General features: G+C 39.3%; 1 protein-coding gene across 1 annotated transcript; it reads left to right on the forward strand.

Moving 5' to 3' along the window:
- The first annotated feature begins 7,184 nt into the window (after positions 1-7,184).
- Positions 7,185-19,410, forward strand: LOC140935976 (proton-coupled folate transporter-like). The gene is made up of 7 exons (XM_073385556.1): positions 7,185-7,379; positions 13,168-13,475; positions 13,842-14,157; positions 14,878-15,423; positions 15,686-15,769; positions 17,411-17,570; positions 18,560-19,410. The coding sequence occupies exons 2-7, from the start codon at positions 13,242-13,244 to the stop codon at positions 18,774-18,776; spliced, it is 1,557 nt and encodes a 518-aa protein (XP_073241657.1). The 5' UTR covers positions 7,185-7,379; positions 13,168-13,241; the 3' UTR covers positions 18,777-19,410.
- The last annotated feature ends 2,924 nt before the right edge of the window (positions 19,411-22,334 follow it).

A 22,334-nucleotide genomic window follows, 5' to 3' on the forward strand; every position in this document is an offset into this window, starting at 1 on the left:
ACAGATTTCTACTATAATGCAGACACTTTACTCTGTACCCGGCCCGTGTCCATATTGAGGAGATTTGACTGTAATACACTCCGACACATCTTTAATGCAGACTCTGGGCCCTACACCTTTGTGGTGTCCGTATTAAGGAGGTTTGACTATAATTTTTTTTTGCTATTAAACTTCAAGTTTAATACCGAGTAATTGGCCGGAAATAAACAAAATGGGCGAAATTTCCATGACAGTTAATGAGGTATTAAATTCTAATCATGTACGCTAGGATAATTTAAGGAAGTCAAGAAAGGTCTGACAGCTGGTGATTTTTCCTGCCGTAACGTTTGTGTAACTGGAACCAAACGTACAAGTCACTCGGTTCGGTTCTATTCAATATCCTGGAGTAGCCGGTTCTCTTCCAGTTTTGGGTGTGACACCGACAAAGATAATAAACGCCAAGGACAACGACAGGCCTCATTTCAGTATCAATGCCTTTACAGAAGAGTCTAGGTATTTTCTGGCCTTATATTATCTCATTTGACGAGCTCATTGAACTGACAGGGTCTTCAACACCCGAGTCTACAAGGAGTTAATGAAAGAAAGTGGATCAAGAGGTGGTCAGGCCATGTCGGCTACATAACGAGGATTCCTGTGCAGGAAGGTTCTGGAAGGCCCAAAAACACATGGCAGACTTTGTGCCAGAGAAGAACTCGCAAGAATAATACACGGGAGAGGCAAGCCTACTCGCTAAAGACGGATGGGACTAGATGGAGCCGGGAATGCATCCATGCAGCTTTATGCGGAACTGAGACCTGAGTGAAGATCGTCATGTCACTCGGTCAAGAACTGAAACTTTAAAACTGTAACCGATTTAATAAGTCTCCGAAAGAGAATTTCTACAATAGTCAACAGCAAAACAGCAAAATTACCAAACATAAACCGATTGGCATTTGACATCACCAATAAAGTAAACAATTAATTTAGCATAAGAAATGTTATTGAATGGTTACAGTAAATATTCATCGGTTTGAAAATAAACAAAGTAATTAATCATACAATCGATCATTTTACTTACGGGAATTGGTGTGTTTACTGCTTGATGAAGATTGTCTCGTCAGTGCTGACTTCTTCATATCCTTGAAAATAATAAAATGAACCGAAATTTTCAGTGCAAAAGGTTTCTCTTTACTACCTGCGCACAGGGATGCCCAAAAGCAACGTAAGAAGAAAAAATATTCTGCAGAGTTGGGATCATGACCACTCGTAAAAAGAAAGGGGGAGGATCTGAAATCTAAAAATTTAATTTAATTTGTATATTCACCGCTGAGAGACTGGGAATTCATGGAATAATATAAAATCGCGGGATAAGGAAAGCTAGATTTTGAACTCGCGCGTTATCAAAATGGAAACCAAATCTAATGTAGTTTGTCTTAAATCCTTTAAACGGCTGGGGAATCCAACCTGTTCAACTGAACATCTTTCAGCCTTCTAAATGGACAACTTCTCCTTTTGCGTTTTGTTCGATTTATGTGAAACACAAATTCGGTTGCAATTTTATTTCCAAAGCTTTTCCCATCGAAAGCGCACTTCCATTCAATGCATCTATTTTTTGCTACAGTATTTATGCCCAGTCGGGTTGCAAGTAAATTCGGTTGAAATCGGAGTGGCTTTGTAATCTTGATGGTTTCCGTTTCTCAGTTGCTTCCGAAAATGGATGCCTATAATTCAGACGACTTGATAGACTGTCATAGGGTTTTCACCCGAAACAGTTGCACTGAAATAAGTTGCATGACAAAAGTTGAAAAAACACAAACTCTCTACGCTAGGATACTCAGGAGATGAAAACATGCAAAAATATAAACCTACCTTAGTTTTAAATTTCTTGTCGTAAGGACATAAGCAATACTCAATGTTTTCACTCGGCCCTTCTCTGCGGAATGACAACAGTTCATACTCGCTGCCATAACTAAATAAACAGCGTATAACACGGTATTTAAAATCACAAGGGGTTGTATTGCCATTTTTAGAAGATAACGCGATAAGCTCTGACAGTTAATACTGCAAGATAACGCGAAAAAATTCAACTCATTTTGTCTCCTTTTGTTTTTTTTTTCTAGAGAATAAAAGCCAAACATGCGTTTTAAAGGCCCCCTGTTGATTCCTTTTCTTAACATTTTTGTTTTGACTCTACGTGGGACGTACTCTGATATTTACCAAGCTTTTGTTTGGAACAACTCAGCGTTCACTTCAATGAGGAATGCAGCAAAAACAAGATCCGCTCGGCAGCAATATTTACCATACTATATAAAGTCATTTGCGCGGCAAAATGGAGCTCATTTGCGCGCTATGCAAATTGTTCTGGTCACGTGGGCTAAGCAAAACCATAGGGTAGAAGTCTTTTTTGGGAATACGAAGAAATTATCCAACAGGTGCAACTATTGATCAGGAATGGATACTTTGTTATTGTCTTAGTTTACTTTGCGTACAGAAAAGAATAACAAGATGCTCTTATCGATTATCTGATGCATTAGACATATCAATTAGAGCAGCCATTTGTAAAGTATATTTAAGACTCTCCCGGTAAGCGATCGATAAGAAGAGCAATTAAGGGAGTTTAATGATGATGGTTTTCGCTATTTATACAAGACGACAAACACGTGATGAAATGCGCTACTAACCAACTGTGAGTATAAAATTGGAAATATTTTGTCCTTGTATACTTCTGTGCGTTTTTATGTATCAAGATAAGGTGGTCGTCCATAAAAAGAAAATATAAGAGCCAATATCCTGCAGCCATCTTCACCTTAAACAGCCTGCTGAACAGGAGCCGTCACTAAAGGGATCAACCGTTGTGAGACCCATCAATTGGCAAAACAATATAACCAGTGGGTTAGACTGTTGTGTAGCCTTATCGTGCCCACACTCGTTTAGCTCTATAATCCCGAGCCATATAATAAACTCCATTATCGACAACCTTTTTTAATAATTGCTGCCTCATTTTCCGGAGTTGTCTGTTTGGCATTTGTTTAATACATTATCAAACCCTGGAAAAAATTATCAATAGTGTGCACTCTCCACACCAATTAATTAACTCAAGTGCTTTTCACTCATTTAATATTTACTGACCGTGATAGATAGACTTTCTGATTCTGTCTTTTGACAGCTAATTGTTTTGTTGTGTTCTCTGACAATCGCTGACCATTCCACAAATTCTAACCCTCTTACTAATTTGACTTATTATGTTCAGGCTGAAAAATTCTCTTCATTTAGACTGCAAGTCTCAAGCTGTACGCAAAAAGGAAACTCGAGGTTTTTTAATCTTTTTTTCGATGGTCATTAGATAAAACTAAGACTGTTTTAAAGTCCACTACTTATCTGTGAGATAGTTGAGTTCGAGCGCTTACTAGTGGGCGGCCATTATCCGTGAGTAGAGTAGAGTGAGTGGCTAAGTCATATGTAAATGTCACCAAAAATCTGTAACATCTGTAACAAACTGTAAGAATCTGTTGCTTCTTTTGACTACTTGTTTCAAGCTAGCAATTGCCGCCGATTGAGCAATAAGGTATTCCCGAACATCGAACCGTGTGTCATCGGCTAATTTAACTTTTAAACAATTCTCGCGTTCAAGACTCAACGTTTTAACTTTACAGTTTTATCTCCCAATTTTGTTCAGACTTCTTCTCTCCAGTTCTCCACCTTCAGTATGCTTTAAGTTAAATCGCTTGAGAACGCTAAAAAAAACATTCAGTTTCCCATCAGCCGAATAGCTTACTTGTTTCCCCTTCTTATTCCGTGGAATTGCGCGCAATTTGAAATTTATGTAAGAATCAAGTTAGCCTGCGAACAGCAGACGCATTTCCGGTCGTCGATTCTCTCCCTCCGAAAATGCGTCTGCTGTTCGTAGGCTAGAATCAAGTATTCTCGTCCAAATTAATGTTGCCTTACAAACAGGAACTACCCTGCTTGAAAAGAGAAAAAGCCCGCATGCAGTCTACTGGGCTTCAAAACTGCCGTCATTTTTGCGTGGGTCAAGAACGGGGAGCAGTCAAACGAAAAAACTGGAGCCAGCAGGGTGAAAACTGATAGAGACTGGGGAGAGACGCGAAATGTTTATCCTGTTTTGCGCGTTCACACTCCCCCCGCATGGGCATCTCTACTCTCTCTTGAAAAGCGATTTTGGGAAGAAACCAACTGCCTTTGCATTCTCAAGTACAGTCGACTCCCGATAACTCGAACCTTCAAGGGAAATCGAAAAAAGTTCGAGTTATCGGGATTTCGAGTTATCGGGAGTTTGAAGCAAATAACTGGAAGTAAGGAAATAAGCAAATGGATGGGAAGGAAAGGCAATTAAACAACAAATTATACAGGAATGGACACTGAATTTGAACTGGAGTGACAAAAAAGTAAAGACAAATAATTTACTCGGTTGTTTTGAAATAAATTCAATGTGTTCAGAACACGGTTCTTTTCCCGACTTGTCAACATGGTTCGAGTTATCGAGGGTAAAATTGTATAGAAATGAACTGAAAGGAAAGAAAAATTACTTCGAGTTAGCGGGAGGTTCGACTTATTGAGGGTTCGAGTTACCGAGAGTAAAATTACAGTTATAGGGAGCTTAAGCAACAGCATTTTTGAGCGACGGACGTCAACCGGAAGTGGACTTTTTGCATCACTGGGGAGTGGTTTGGTTGAAACTGTCGGGTCGGGTAAATCGTCTTTATAAGAGAAAAGAAACTTAGCAATACAAATTTGTTAGCGTCAAGGCATACAAAAAGGGAGAAGGTTGACGTGCGTCGCTCAAACACGTCTTTGCTTAAGCTCCCTAATGTAAGAAGGAAATCCAGGGGAAATCGACGTTGGTTCGAGTTAGCGCGAGGTTCGAGTTAGCGAGGGTTCGAGTTATCGGGAGTCAACTGTAGTCTACATGTATCGTCAAAAGAATGGCATGTTTTAATATTTCCCTTGAACAGTACGTTTCTTGCAAGTGAAACAAAGACATTTTACTCTTTCACTAGAGGAGGGCTTAGGACTGTTTAACAGCCACGGCCTGGGTAACTAGAAGATTGGAACTGGTGTTCATGATTATGTAATTTCAAAACTATTGTATGCAACTTGCAATTAGACTGCGAGCAGTCTCTTGTTTTTCTTTGGAAAGTTACTGCACGCGAAACCTAATCACAGTATCTCTTCTCACTTTCAAATCATAGTTACGTCTCAATCGCCTTGTCAATTGACGATATCCCATGAAGGCAGATGAAGGAGCCACATGACTGAATTCTCCAGTTCTTCCAGAATAGCAACGACCCATGATGTGTTCTATGAGGGATTCATTGTTATGCCCCGCTCGTTTTAGCCCTAAAGACTTAAGAATTCGTTTTAATGTTCGCACAGAGCAAACAATCCCATGACGTAGAACAAGGAAACCAACTACCTCAGCGTTGGTTAAACCTTGATTGAAGTAGCTCGTATATAGGTCCTCTCTTTCGAGACCTTCATCTTTCTGTAAGGCCGGTGTTTAAGCAGGCATAACGCAGTTCGAGAGGCAAACCATGTTTAAAATGGCTAGTAAATAAAACCTGTATAAAAAATTTTAAACGTCTGTTAAACTCTTTCATTTAACTATAACTGGATTCACCTAGGTATCACTTAAGACATCAATCTAAAACGTACCAAAACATTTCTGCGTGAAGAACTTACACGGCAGCAAACCATGCAGCATTGAGTCTGAACGGTCAGAAATCAGAAATCCGTAGTTCGAACGCTTTGTCAAGTCGGAAGTCTGAAGTCTGAAGGTTGGATGTCTGAAAGGGACTGGTTCACGATAATGCGCGTGCGCGCCGGTTGTCTCTTCAGAATAAATTTGTCGGGTCAACACTTAATTCGAAATCGCCATTACCGGTATAATCATTGAAAATCCTTGGTTTTATTCGGACATCCGTCGCTTTGGCTTGTCTAGTTATACTTCGGTAGTGGTGATTAACGTTTGGTTGTGTCGTTTGACTGGTTACGTTTTAAGAAGACGCAAAAAATAATGTTTTGATCATGGAGGTTCAGAAGAGCATCGTGGCCGTCCGGCAACAGGACGTTCTCAAGAGTCTCTGGAGATAGAGAAGCTTAGCATATCGATCTAGTATGGTTCTAGGAGTAGTGTGTGGCATACGAAAAGAATACACGACACTTGGAAAGTGGTTAAAGGCATGAGTTCGTTCAACTTTGATTTGATTTTTGACTCCCACCTGTAGTTATACCGCAACAGCCCGCGCGATCTTCACCGATCTGGTACACTTGAATTGTTCTTTGTATCTTTGCTTTACGATCGTATATGTTTAAGAATTGATGCTTTGAAAATAAATTATTGCCTGAAGATTCTGTTTATAATCTAGTTTCTTTATGTGTTTCACTCGATAACATTTGTTTTGCGGAACACTGACCCGATGCAACGCGAATGAATTTGTTCATTTGCTGATAAGCAATAGAAATTTATGCTCAATTAAGGATAATCTTTATACTCGTTGTGTGTTTTTGTCACCGGTCAGGCGCTATTTGTAGGTATTTCTGGGTTTATATAAGGCGAACTGGGAAAACAGTAATAAGATGTTTGTTTACAAATTTTGTTTGCCGATCGGTGACTGTTTTGCTAGCGTAAAAATACACGTTGGTAAATGTTTGTTTCAAAGCAGGACAGGGCTGTAAATCTTATTCTTATCGGGTGCAACATAGATCTGAGGAGTAGCGAAGAATAAACTTGAATTATGGGGATAAATAAAATCAAACCAAATGCCCGGAAATACTCTCGCGTCGCGATCAATTATTTGAATTTTGTGAATTTACTTGCGTGCATCTAACTCGCTTCCGATTGGTTGAAAAACAATCAGCTACTGTCAGAACTCACACATGCGCATTATCGTGAACCAGTCCCTTGAAGTCGGAAGTTGAAAGTTGGAAGTCGGAAGTCGGAAGTCGAAAGTCAGAAGTCGGAAGTTGGAAGTTGGACGTCGGAAGTCGGAAGACCCTTCTCGGCTTTCGTACGTCTCAATCCCTAGGTAATTATAATAAAATCGTGGTTTGCAATCGCGCTGGATGAGATAAGAACTGGACGGATTTTGAGAGAAAAGGCGGACTGCAAGCAGTCTACTTGCAATTGACCATTTAACGATGAAGAGAGAGAGAGAGTTTATTGCCATTGCAGTCCTTGGAGTGAGTCCTTTTCATTTTCCAGAAGCCATATTTTCCTACGGGTCATCTTTTGGCTTTCTTCTACAAATGTATATTTGCCTGGGCTTGTTTCCGGAGTGCGTGACGTACATGAAACAAAATAAACAAAGAAAAGTCAAACAGTGAAAAGTGCAATACAAGAGCCGAAATTATAACTCGTCGAGTGTGGCACAGAATAAGAGGTAGGTAGACGTTTTTTGCCTAACGTGAATCGAACATTGTCAATAAGTGCAGCAATTTTTAATCATTTTTATCATCCTATTGGTGTACTCTTGTAACGGGGTGATAGTGCCCCAAGAATGTGTCCATAGCTAAAAAGGTTATTGGACACTTCAGTTGCGTAATCATATTAATGATCTCTTTGGTTTGTGGTGACGGCGAGACTGTTAATCAGTGCTTTGATTTTACCTAGGTCTTTCAAGACTAAACTTCCCTCTAAGTATGTTTTTTTATGTACCTCATTAAAATCGATTCAGATTTGCTGTCTGAGGTGAGGCTTGTTTGTACCGGCATAATCTTCTTGGCCTGGTTCAGCCTCCATGAGCTTCCATCCTAACACATCACGAAACCTACAGTATTCTTAACTTAACTTTTAAATAGTTCGGCTTTAAGAGCATGTTAAAAAAGATCCTTAATCGAAGTTAGGTCAAATCTTGAGAATTTACTGGAATGCCTTCTCATTGTGCAACTACTGTTTCACTCCTCGCATCTCTTGCTAATGGCTACCAATAACGATTAATTACGGAGTGGACCGGATGTGAAGGAGAGCGGGGTCTTTCATTACAATTCTTCACAAATGTAATGCCTCCAAGCCAGTCGTTCACCACACATACGATTGCGCATGCAAGGGTCACAGATTAGGCTAATAAAAACAAGTTCAGTTTTCATTCTCATAGACTAGACAAACTACCGGGATCTTCATTTAGGACCATGCAAAAGGAAGATGTGGACCGTGGACAGTGGAAAGCGGACGCCGAAAAATAATAATAAAGAAAAAATAAATTTTTTTGCCCATTTCCATTATTTGCAAAACCCGTCGATCGGTGGCATGTTTTTGGTAGTAATTCAGTGACGCATAGCGACACCAAAAAAATTACTTGATGGTTCCGCCAATTAAGGTGACTAACGTTCTTCCAGATTTATTGTTGAGGTCTAGACACATTTATAGTCCTCACAAGAAATTGAAAGGATTAAAGCCAGCCAAGTCTGTAGCTAGGAATTTACGGATGACCCTCTAAAAAAGTTCGTTTAAGAAGAAATAAAAGCCATAAAACCATGACGCGACCTTAAAGATCTTTTTGTAGGGGTACAGATTTTGAGAGAGTAGAGGTACACAGGAAGTTGAGTTGAACAACGGTTTATTCCTGAGCTTCTTAGTTCTTCTAAGGTCCAAGATTTGCTAAGATTTACTAACCTTCCAAAGTGGTTGCATTTACACTAAACTATTAAGTTAAGTAGTTTCTAAGAAAGGTCAATAGTATTCTTCTGCGTAAAAATAGGTGTTAGGAGGTCGTAGAAACATAAAAGATACCGAATTTGGTTGAATTCAGCTGCGTGGGGAAAAAATTGCGAAACTGAAAATATCTCTATAGCCAAATTCCTATACAAGAGGGTATAACGATGGTTTGAAAGAAACCAAATTTTCGTCAGATTCTGTCAAAAGAAACCGTAATTTGAAAGTAGGAAAGTAAGTGAGATTTAGCTGAAAATAGCCCAACTGAGAACAAAGAACTAAAGAGGTGTTAGGTCGCGTGGCCCCAACAAGATTTTAATGAGATATAGGAAATCTGATTATGATTCAAGCTTGGAAGCGAAAGTGAGAACTATCTTCAGCTTTAAATAAACGAACTTCGTTTACAGAAAATGCTTATTTTCCCATTCCAGAGCTAAATACATCTGCCAAGGGAAGTTATCATTTCTGTCTAATATCGAACTTGTCTATATGTTTCTTAAATAAGCTCGAAGGGGTGTTTCTTAACCTCAGAAACTTCAGAAACCTCTTAAACACTTAACTGCGAAAGACTGAAACCACACTAATCTTATGATGTTTCCTACAATTAACCGTGCGTCTAACTTCTATTTTTTGATTGATTTCAACACCAAAGAGGTCGGTGCAAAAATCTTTAGCCAAAGACTCAACTGACCGGCAAAGGTTTGCTAGTAGAATCTAAAGTGTGTCCAGCTGTTCTGACAGCTTGTAAACACCATCCTTTGTCTCTTAACAAAAGATATTTGAGATACGGTGGAACTTTTGATTTCCGAACCGACCTAAAAACAAACTTATTTATACATTATATATCCCTTAATAAAGTTAAAATGCCCAACACCGATAAAATAGGATAAACTGAATAAATACTAATGATTACGAAGAGAAGCGCGTACAATAAAGCAGACTGAGCAAAAATGTACCCTAACATATTTTCCCCTCCTTTCTAAGTGTCGCCTCCCGGCGACAAAAATAAGAATGAACTTAGGCAGTGTAAGCGCTACAACAAACGAAAACAGTAACAATAAAAGATAATAGTTTGAAAAGTTTTAGTCATTGAGGGAAGAAACTTGTTAGAACCAGACAATGTTTCCCGAAGACTGTGCCAGGGACATTTCCACAGATCATTTGCACATGCACGTTATTGTAGCACTCTTCAGTAACTTGAATCAGGAGGTCCAGTGTTTTTAGCCAATTCAACATGGGTGAGATATCTTGTCCTCGTATTCTCAAACTGTAGTGGTTTATCAAAGTACAAGGGAGGTAGTTAAACTAGAGTTGATGACCATAGCAATAACGAAGTTTCCTGTCGTCATTTCTTGGTTTCTTGGTCGAAACATTTTTATGTTGCGGTTTTCAAGTAACACCAGTGTTTTTCGAATAGAAGATTGTTTCTGCACAACTTTCTTCTTCACACTGGTACAAAGTGTAAGTCCATATTGTGACCATGGCAATATAGGTCGCTGTTTGTTTTAATGGAATGGTTCAGTCATGATTATTCTCTCTTGTCCACTTTGAAGGAACACCAGCCAATTTTACAATTATCTGAGCTTAAGATTACCTAACAACTATCGGAATAAATTACACTAATATGGCTCAACCTTTTACATTATTTAATCTTTTCTTAATTCTAATGTTAAGTTCTGTTTGCTTATTTATTTTCCGCTCGGTTTCCCATCTCAGTAAACATATTAAATTCTGCAAGCAGAATACTGCAATGGTGATCGTACTGAGTTCAACACAAGGTTACAATTTTCCATCATATATATATATCTATCATAAGCACGTAATAATAATAATAATTGTCTCAACCCAAACCACGAATTATAAAAGAAATTTTATCAGGAGGTTTCCGTTTCTTAGGAGTTTTTTAAGAGTAGGGTGGCATTTCCTTGTTAACGCCTCTCTGAACAACGTCAAGAGCTTTTCAGTGGCAGGATCGATATAAGTGAGACTGTTGCAGTGAAGCTTTTGTAAACCATTTATTATATTCATGCGCAATGCAGGCTGTTCCACTTTCTTACACTCTATATATGATTATACTTGATAACATGAAATTTTGGGTTCCTCAAAAACAAAATGATTTGTTTCGAAGATAATTTCACTCTCTTGTGGCTCTAGTATCTGAAACTTTAATTTGCTCCAGCTCTTCAGGAATTACTACAGACTTTTCTTTCTCAGTTGTCCAACCACTAAAATTTCCAGTTTCGATTTCACTAGTCCGTTTGTGTCGTGAGGGTTTCCTTATCGTGGAACAATTTTTAATTTTCTTGGGCACAACATTTGAATAGTTTTCAACAATAGCGCTCCTTGGCGTTTCCAATTCTTCATCAAATTTCAAAATATTAACGTCACCAATTTCTTCACGAACACGGGGAATACTGCTGTAAATGTAACTGATTCAGAAATGTTTATTCTCGGTGACACCCATAGCATTTATTTTTGTCTGCACTGCCTTGCGTTTACTCGAATTTTCAACTGAATTTAGCGATAAAATCCTGTTCTCTGAAGGACCTTTCACTGACTGGTGATTGCTGTTTTGCTCCACTTTATTTTGTCTTCCCTGGCTATTACATTTTAAATGTTCTTGTGCTGGTTTTACCGGACAAAATTTCTGTGCAATTTTAGTTTTTTCATTCTCACTTGAGTTTTTCGTGGGTCTCTTCGGGACAACACACCCACGCGCAGTCCATTCAGCTTGGGTTTTCTTAATTTTTGGTTGTGGACACACCTGCATAGGAGAGTCATTAACAACAGCCTTAGTTGAAGTAAAATTTAATTCATTGACACTAGCAACGTTATCCTTTAACATTGCAAAAGATTTAGTGGTTTTCTCGACCTCTCCTTTGTCCCGATCAAAGGAGATCGAGTTTAGATTAAATATTGCCTATAGGCATATTGTTGGGTGCCAGCCAAATCGTATTGGCGCTTTCGACAAAATCGTAAAATATGGCCGTTTTTGCCACAATAATAGCAAATTTTGTTTTCTTCTTTACGTTGACCAAAGAAATTTTGCGACTGCAGTTCTTGTCTAATTATAAACAATTATTGGATGAGGTTTTTGTGATATCCGGAATAATCAAGGTCTCGGTTAGTGTTATCAGCCTCAGCCTTCGGCTTCGTCTGATAACACTTACCTCGACCTTGATTATTCCGGATATCACAAAAACCTCATCCAATAATTGTTTATAATTTCTTCTTTTTCTAAAAACGTCTCTGAACTGTTTTCTGTGTTATCGGTGGCAAACTGCTCATTCAGATATGCAGCTACTTCAAGTTCACCAGTTGATCTTAATTTTGATAACGCGCTTAAATATAAAATTTCCTCTGTCCTGTGTAGAGGCTTTTCGTCGAGGAGTATTACCTCCTTAAGTTTTGGGCACGTCTCTGCTTCGAAAATGTGCTTTTAGTCGCTGTAAAACTACGTAGTTTTTTAATTCAGGTTTTAGGCCGTTTATAGAGAAATGTAGGCTTTTGTCGACTGGTAGATCTTAAGCGCGAACAGTTGCCGTGTTTTGGATGCAAACTGTGCTACGCTCTCATTTTCAGTTTTCTTTTTATTTAGAAGTTGTTATCTTAACAGCCAGATATCTGATTCTGAAAGAAATTGCCTCACCAGTGCTTTACAGAGTTGATCATAGGTTTTGCCCGCCAAATGCGGCGATGCTGAGAACCAAACATTTGCGTTGCCAGTTAACAAGAACGGAAGAACTTCAGCCTTTTGGACATTTGTAAATTTGTAAAAGGTTGCTGTTTGATCAAGCTGTCTCCGAAACTGTTTTACATCTTCACCTGAATCTCCTGAGAATTTTTGTTAGTGAATGTTGCTCGCCCTTAGAAAAGTAGGATGTTGCACCTTTCCTATAGATTTTGCTAGCTCCTGAATCAACTCCTGCCATTTTCCAAAATTCCGTTCGTTTTGACCCGTAATCAATTTATAAACGTCCTCATAAGTCAACGTCATTTCTCAGTACGTACAAAATTATTCTTACGCGGTTCACAATTTACTAAGAGAAAAATACCCAAAATTTTCCCAAAATAAATAAAAAAAAAACCCCAAGAAAATTGAGTCAATTGCGTACTAAAAGAACTCATGATCAAGACGAAATGGAACAAACAACTAACCTCAATATGGGCATCTAAATAAATATGAGTATAACAAAACAAAATACAAGTACAATAAAATTCTCTACTTGACAAATCGTCTCTACCTAAGTTAAAAATTGCTGGCTTTGTTCCTTACCCACTTCCACTCACTTTAAGTTCTCATAATTCGGCGCTTTACTCACATAGTCACATTTGGCTTGGTTGAGCTTTTAGGGACTGTTGGTAGCGAGAGGTAATAGTAGCCAGGATCGAAGTGACACAGAATTTTTCCCATTGAAAATCAGCAGGCTGCGAGAGGTATTGTTGTTAGCCGGGATCGACTGCCCGGGTTCTCCTCTTCGAAATATTTTGAATGAATAATGATTCGATTTATTTAGTTTCAGGATTATTTCAAGTGAGAAATTCTCCCAGAGATTGTGCGGTTGTCGTCTTATTACTCTACGATAACAAGATGCCTCGACAAAAACTTCCAAGCTGGAGAAGCTTCCTAACAGTGGAGCCTGTCATACTATTTTATGCGTACGGCCTCTTAACAGCCTTTCCTTTGTTTCGGCAATATGTGTACAGTGTCATCAGTGACAGGAAAGGGTTTCCATATAAGGAGCTAATAATGGAAAAAGAAGGTACTGGGTGTCATGAAGACGTCTTTGGAGCAAACGCGACTTTAAAACGACTAGAGGAAGAAGTAAGACGGATTAAATTTTTTGAGTTTACTTAGCTATCTGAGGGCGGCACATAAGGGTCTATGGGGCTTCCTTACTTCTCCGCCCTTAATCACGTCACATCCGTAATCTGTAATTTAACAAAAGAATTTTCCACCAATAATCTTGGTGCTCTTATTTCAAATTGAAACTACTTAAGGAAGTTCAAGTCGTACTCTGACCACTAACCGGGAAGCTACTTCTCGAAAGTTCTGCGTTCATTAGCGCACAGAGATACCAAGTGGATAATAACAACTGAACGATCGAATGCAAATTTTTATTTTACTTTATTTATTTGAGAAACTGAACCTAACCTTTGACATTCTTGTTATCTTTTTGTCATTACGCAGGTGCAAAGTCTAGCCACAAAAATAGACTTAGGGAACACCTTTTTTATGACTATTCCGTCACTAATCGTTGCACCATTTTGGGGTCCTTGGACTGATAAGACAGGTCGGACAAAACCTGCCCTCATAGCACCTGAAATTGGAGGTGTTTTGGGAACTATAGTGATGCTTGTGGTAATGTACCTCGATTTGCCTTTGTATGTGATGTTTGTGGGCTCAGCTCTGATCGGAAGTTCGGGATTTTTGACGACTCTCTCGTTAGCCGTCATGTCGTATATCGCCAAGACAACTGAGAAGACAGGAATAGCCTTCAGATTAGGTGAGACCTAAGATATATAAGTGCATTACCACACCAACAAACATAGCTGATATCATATAGAGGGGATCATGATAACCTTTTTGACTATTCTCATTCTTGCTAACCTGCGAAAAAATCTGTTTCTCCTAGCTCTTCGCCGCTGGGGACGTTTCGCACGGAGGAACTTGTTCCTCCGCGCGAAAAGTCCCCAGCGGAGAAGAGCGAGCAGAAACGGATGTTTTCGCAGGCTACATTCTTGCCTGTTACCATGATGTTGGTATCGCAGGCACGGCGAATAGCCTGCGAAAACTCGCCCCTTGTAAGGAAATCTGGAGCCCGGAATCGGAGAAATTCTTGCTAGTGGATACCAGAATCCTGGGCTTTGGAACCCGGAAAACAGCTCAAGGAATCAGGAATCCCACTGACGAAAGAATCTGGTATCCAAGTCCCACTGAATCTGGAATCCAGTACCTTGGAACCGAGAATCCATAGCATGGAATCCAGAATCCAAGACTGTCTTGGATTCCCTTACATGGGGCGAGGAAACAGTCGTTTGGTGTTGTTCACCGCTACGACAGTGAAAGGCGGCTGTATTCGCAGGATAGCGCTTGAAAGAGACAGTAAACAGAGGAAGACCGGGAGCAAGGACCCAGAAGAAGGGATGTTTCTGGCCTGTATAGGCGTACTTCATGTGTAGAAAGAAGTATAGAGAGAATACTAATTGTTTCGTTTTGCTTTCAGCCATCATGCAGATGCTTGTTTTCACTGGTGGAGTCATCAGTCAGTTGACTAGTGGTTTGTGGATTGATAGGTTCGGGTTTATTGCCCCAACATGGCTCGTCCTTGCCTGTCTATTGGCGAGCGGCCTCTGGGCCATATTCATGGTGCCAGAACTACATAATCAAACCGCGAATGTCAAACACAAGTTTTTTGATCTCAAAAATTTGAAGATTCTTGTAAACGTCTTCAAGAAGCCACGCCCACGGGGTGCACGAAAAACTCTGCTGCTGGTGGCGGTTGCGGGAGCTATTCTAACCGTAACTGTTCAAGGACTTGGAGGTGTTCCAGCTCTTTTCGTGATGAGAAGTCCGCTGTGTTTTGGTCCAACGCTTGTAGGTTACTTCCTGGCGTACAGGATGTTCCTTCAGGGATTTGGAGGAGCAGTGGGAGTAAAGTTGTTCCGAATGTGTTTCAGCGAGAAAACAACTTCTCTTATCGCGATTATTAATCAGATGGTTGAAATGGGAATCCTGGCGTTTGCAGACCGCACATGGTTGGTTTTCACTGGTATGTAGGCAGGGTTTTGTTTTCATCTGTCGTGAAATTTTTTGATGTGAGTGGATTCAAATAAACTTGTATGCAGCATCTCCTAAAGCAAAGGAAATAGCGGAAGTCTGTATATATGCAACCTATGTAAAACCAAGTTTACTGGTGAGGACAACTTGATACAAATCACTGTATTTTGTCCACCCAGGCCTCTAATTTGTGTCAGCTAGTCGCAGTCATGAATTCATTTCTAAATTTTGCAATTTTTTGTCTTACTCTGTAGTACCCGCGTTGGGTTTTCTCAGTGGAGCTGTCGGTCCAATTTTGACCGCAATTGCATCAAAGACAGTCGAAGCTGATGAACAGGGTATGTGCCTGTAAGATCGCAATAGCACGTGAGATTTAAAACTACAGTGCTAAGTTTTGATGTAAAAATGGGGAGACACAGAGTTGCTAAACAAGTATGGAAGGTTGTAATAGATTATTTTGTTGCATGGCAACGTAATGTGTACAATGGATGAATAGTGGGGAACAGATCCATCAAACTACAGAGCGTTTTCACATGACGTCATGGCGGCCATATTGGTGTTCCAAAACAAAGAAACGACGGTCATGTTAGTGTTCCAAGATTTACCAATAATCCTGTTGGAGTTGAATTCTTCTCTTATGCAAACGCTTTCTTTTGTTCCAATAAATTTGCATAGATGTTGCAATTGGCCGCGTGAGGGAAAATGTTCTATAGCGGGAGGAAGGATGTGGACAAGGGTTAAGTTGGGGGCTATCATTAAAACTGATATACAAGAAATGAAACACTCACTGGTTACCACTTTTTGCACTTGTTTCGTCAGTCCCGATAAACGTTTTATCTCCCCACCGCGGTCAAACGTCCAAGGCATTGTGTTTTTATATTTACTAAGATTTCATTTACCAGTAATAAGAAAAGTGGGCAAGGATGTATTAAATAATTAGTTAACGCAGCTATCTTTTCTCTTTTGTTGAAGTAATATTGAACTTCGTTTAGTCGAAAAAGCTTTGCGCCCAAGTAATCTTATGCTTTTAAAATGGCTCCGACCATAACACTAGTTTCAGTTTTCAAACATTTACAACCTTTTTAGTGCACTTTTAAAAAAATTAGGAAATTAACTAGTATTAGATCTGCTATAAACTATTCCATTTGAAAAATTTATTTCTCACAAAATAAAGAATTTTGCAAAATAAAAATTACACAGGTCTATCCGAGGTGTCTATTATTGTCACACCTTAGTTGTGATTTCTGATTTATATCACAGGTTCAAAAAAATCAGGAATTGCATATTTCTGGCTTTCCCTCGATCATTAGGAATACAAATAAAATTGGAACTGACTTATATTTCAGGCCGCAGCCAAAAATTCCAAAATGTTTCCTCATTGCCGGGAATTTAAGACGTTTTTCCTTAACATGATGTGAAAAAACCTGGCAAGTTTCAGCGCGGTATTTTAAATCCTCATCTTTTTACATCATTTTGTTTTCAGTGCGGTCCAACGCAGTCGCAAAACCGCCCTTAATTTTCGTCGTGCTGCGCTGTTTTCTTCGTCGTCATCTTGAATTCTTACGAGTAAACCACTGTTTTAATGTTTGTTGTGACACTGACTCGATTGTAGCACGGAAAGTGGCGAGAAAATGCGAAAATCTTCGTTTGAACTCGTTTCGTGACGTGCTTTCAATATGGCGTCGTGAACAGTGTGTTTGCCTTAGCAACGCGCTAATTTGCATAATAGGTCATTTAACTGTGGCCTTATCTGTCATCAACCTTGAAAGGATCATATATCTAATGTGTCTCTAGAAGGCTTTTTTCATTCACACCTTCGTCTGGAGCTATACAAGGACGAAACAGCGGTCATGACCGTGCGCATGCGTGAAATACTATCCATACCAAAGAGATTGTGTGCTGGTGGGGCTTTGTGCTGCCATATTTCTGTTTGGTTAATATTGTGCAAACGAATAACTTGGTTTCTTTTTTTTATTCAGGTTCCTTGTTTTGTGTCTACGGGATTCTGAATGTCTTTTCAAATTTTATTGGTGCAATGATTTTTAACAATGTATACGAATCGACGCTGGGCATCGGCTTCAATGGCTTGGTATTTCTGTTAAACGCTGGTTTGAAAACTTTTCCACTTGTAATCATCAGGTAATGAAAATCAAGGTCGTTGTAATTGTTTCGTCTCATTGAAGACCATGAAGTCTGATCGGCGCGGTGAATGAAAGAACATCTGTCAACCTGTTCTATGATAGCAACTTCCATTATGGCTCTTTACTGTAATAGCTAAAATACTCTTCAAATTTCGTTGAAAAACTAGACTGAAAGTGAGGTTTTTTCATGTCACGCCTTTTCAACCAACTTATCCAGCTTTTCCCCGTGGGTACTTCTTCTCTCCTTCCCCAATGTTGAGATTGGCGATTATTTGCAAACCATGGGTGATACGTGACTAGCTGTGAATCAACATTGGGGAGGGCGTAATGTGACGTTAAGTGTTTCAATAAATGTCTGGAGTATTGCAGCCTCTCCAGTACATGCGGGATCATTTGAAACCTGGCTTGTCTTTACTTTGTTTAATAGTACTGTTTGAGAGCTCTTTGCCGAAGTCAAGTGACTTTTAATTTAATTTTGTTTCTTGTTTTCCATCGGCCGTTTTCTCATCACACTAATATCTGTTGCTCAGTTGTGCTTCAATCTTAAACTTCTTGGCTAAATTTACAATACCTGGAGTTTAATATTTTGAGTTTTTTTGGATAATTAATATTAACCCTTCTTCAATTTAAAAGCCATGATTATTTTCGTGCTAAGATTTGGAAACGAGTTACCATGCGTTTTGGTTCATCTTCTTCTTCAAAATACTGGAAAAGTTATTTCCTTTAATGAAGTTTCAGGAATTCAGTACCTTGTTAAATCCAGTGAAGAAGGAGTTTGGGGCAGATAGGTTTTTTCACCCTGTCAATCCTTTCGTTTAAAGAATAGCAGTTATGGGAGTTTTTGGTGTTATTTTGAAAGTGCATCACTGGCTCGGAAACTTAATTTCATTCTTTCTAATAACATAATAATCATTTGTGTTTACCAGGCAAGAACACTGAGAATGTCATGACCTAAGTGCTTTTGTTTCTACATTTCCTGTTTTGTAGCTGCATGCACATTTCACCGCCAGAAATTGAAGTACAACAGATAGAAATGGTAGATGAGGAGCCTGGATTGAAGAGCGAAGAACCAAATGGCAATAAAGAAGACGACACCTCATTAACTAAAACGAAGATTAATAACGACGTCAACGAGAACCAATTAGACAAAACAGCCGAGAACCCAGAACACATAGAGCTTGTGCAGAAGACAGCAAATAGTTAAAACATTAATTGGGAAAACCTGATTCGCTTTTTTCCCAAAGCCTTACAATGGACTCACTAACGGGACTAATAATGGGGTGGTTTATCCGTTCTTTGCTTACCGATCAGAACTAACCATGCAAATCATTTTTGAATCCATAAATCTTTTGTAAGTCAGTTTAGAAGAAAAATTAATTCTATTATTTGAGCTTTTAAGGTAGCTGAAACACCAAGTCAACGCTTTCAAAAACAACAACAACAACAAAAATTAAATTCACTTCAGAATGTGATTGTATTGTACAAGTCCTATGGGCTCCCGAAGCATTTGAATCTGTTTTTCTTTGTAAATACACTCGAAATAAAGGGGATATTAAGTAGGACAAAAGATAGTCCAATCACGATGTGGGTGTGTATATATTATATAGTACTATCCACAAGGGTAAAATCCCGACACTGAGCGACATGGCCTTGAAACAGCGACTCAAGACAGCTTAAATGGCGACAAATGGCACAAAGAAGGGCTGAAAGTGCGACAGCGAGGGAGAAAAGCTCATAAACAGTATTTAGGGCGGATTACAGTTAAACGCCTTGTTTGTATTATACTTGAGTACTTTTCCTTGATAATCTTGTCAAAATGTCATTCGATTTTAAAAATAAACACTCATTCTGAAGTTCTTGGAACGATGAGTTTTTGAGAATTTTTTGGTGAAGTTAGAATATTTGTAGTCAGTAAAAGTTTGAAGGGCAAATGTTAAAATTTATGGAAAAATGAGAAAATATTGGATTTAAGGGTAGTTAAAAATTAAAATTTGAAGTGAATAATTGATAGATAAAAGACCAGACAGTCCGCCACCACAACAAGATGGCCCTGAGCCAATTCAGAGCGGACTAACCGACTTGCGTGAATACCCTTTTCTATCCTTCTTTGAATCCTTTCATTCTCAGTTGAACCCCAATTCCCCCAAAATTCAACTGTAATCTCCCTTAAAATACTAACAGGGACATAACCCTGAGCTTCAGAGCCAATATTCTGGCCTCAACGGCCGTGATACGGTACCCAGGAATTGCATAAAACGTTTTGTCACACGCAACTACAAACGTCTGGCGTTAAAATGAAGACTTAGTGTTTGTGAACGTGCTGGGGCGGATCTAGGGGGAGGGTGCAGGGGGTGCGCACCCCCCCCCCCCCGAGATGACCTGCGGTTTTCTAATACAACTGGTATTCTGCTAAAAAAAAAACAAAAAAAACTATGTGGTTTATTGGTGTTGAAGTAGAGGAAGAGACAAGTGCACCCCCTCCTAAAAAAATCCTCGGGAGGCTATCTTTCCAATCGAAGGTAACAGGTAAAACTTGGGAACGTTCCGCATTTGACAGGGCAGGATTTAACGGCTGGAATTCCCCAAGGATCCATACTTGGCCCTGTTCTATTTAAACATATTTACTAGGGTATCTAAAAGATAGTAATGCTGCGGCACATTCTGTTGATACTGGCATTAGTTAGGCAGTGGGACTTAAAAGAATCGAAAATGACATTGAATGTCCTATTTACATGTTGGAAAGTACTAGAATAATTACTATCAGTCTATATAAAGAACTCGTGGGAACGTTGTTTAAAAAATGATCAAGTGGTTATGAACTCTGGTTTTCCCACAGTAAATTGTAGGAAATGATAGAAATTCAGATTGTTTATCCATATATTTAATATAGGGTGTACTATCTTTTCTCTGGAAACATGATACTTTTCTTGCTGTTTATTGCACTTTATTAAGTAACAGTTATTTAGCTATATATTTATAGAAAACAACAACACAAAAAAACAGGAAAAAAAAAGAAAGAAGGAAAAAAGAGTTCGGTAGGACTTGAACCCGGCACCATCGGCTCGACGCGACTACACCTCACCACTACACCACAGAGACGGATTACGTAGTTTTGGGAAAAGTCTTTAATTTAATTCCTTTTCCATGAAACTTCCGCCTGGGTAGCGAACGATGCGAACTTCCCTGTGTTTTCATTTGACTTGTTCGTGGCGCAATGCACTCTGGTTAAATGCAATGCATTGTGGTAAAAAGTGTGGTTAAATGCAATGTATTGTGGTAAAAAGTGATGAATTCGAGAATTCGTCGCCCCTTATATATTTCCCTTAAATCCTGATTATGTTGCTGCTCGCTCCCTACGGTCGCTCCGCAGCAATGAAAGATCTCGTTTACGAGATAAAACGAAGCAACCTATCGACTTACGCAGGTGACAGATATTCTTTGTCGATAAGGATCCTTTGATAGTCCGAGAAACCGTAGACTCTGACTTGACATACCTAGTAGATAAATGGTTTTTGGAGAGTGGCATGACACTGAGAAATCTGCACTCTAAATACCAGACTATGCATGGTGATGGCACCTGGCATTTCTGCCAAAAAAAATTAAATTGCTTTTTTACCCTCGAAGCAACTAGGAATTCAGATGAACTCGTTCGTTTAAACGTGTCCGTGCGTTCCAGATCGAATTGAAATTTGGAAGTGTTGGTTTTTGAGGAGAGGGGAAAACCGGAGTACACGGAGTACCTCTCGGAGCAAGGGAGAGAACCAACAACAAACTCAACCCACATATGGCGTCGACGCCGGGAGACGAACCCGGGCCACATTGGTGGGAGGCGAGAGCTCTCGCCACTGCGCCATCCCTTGCTCCCCAATAAGGGTAAAAAACTGGTAAAAAGTAAATGAAAGCGCCGTTCGGTTTGTTTTTAGAGTAGACACACTATATATGAAGAACTTTAAGCTTTTAGGTCCTGAAGAACCCTGATGGAGCAAAGATTGCATAAAATCCTCTGTTCGGTTTATAAACTCGTCAGTAAACCATGAAACAAACCTGGAGTGTTTGAATGAGTTAATCTCATCAAGAGAACAACATATACCTTGAGAGGAAAGGACAGTTCTAATTATTTTTATTGTTATACATTGTAGTCACCATCTGTCTTCTCATTGGCTAAAAGCCTACGGTTAATTCTGGGAAACAGCGCAACCTACAGATTATTCACTAATCTGTACCTACAGATTAGTGAATAGAGCGGTTTTCACTTGACTGTCGAAGGGATTGGTTTTGGTTTTGGTTTTGGTTTTACTACGCCCTTTGGTTGGCTAGTGTATTTACTTTGGTTTTGGTTTTACGACAGTCAAGTGAAAACCGCTCTAATCTGTAGGTTGCGCGCGCAATGCATGATTTCCAAGAGTAATGTCAAGTGCACGGACAACAATGTCAAGTTCGCGGACAGCGAAGTAAGAATGGCTTCTCGATTCGCTTCATCGACCCAGCAAGAAATTGAGAAATTACTTGAAGATAAAGTATAATAAAACAATTATTAGATTCGGTTTTTGTGATATCCGGAATAATCAAGGTCTCGGTTAGTGTTATCAGCCTCAGCCTTCGGTTTCCGCTGATAACACTTACCTCGACCTTGATTATTCCGGATATCACAAAAACCTCATCCAATATATAATTGTTTATAGTACCTACGAATCGTCCCTTTAATCGACTTTGTGATACTTTTTGATAGTATTGCTGAGTTTGATTGTAAATAGCTTTTGTA

This window comes from Porites lutea, chromosome 4 (genome assembly GCF_958299795.1).
Source record: "Porites lutea chromosome 4, jaPorLute2.1, whole genome shotgun sequence".
Lineage (NCBI taxonomy): Eukaryota > Metazoa > Cnidaria > Anthozoa > Scleractinia > Poritidae > Porites > Porites lutea.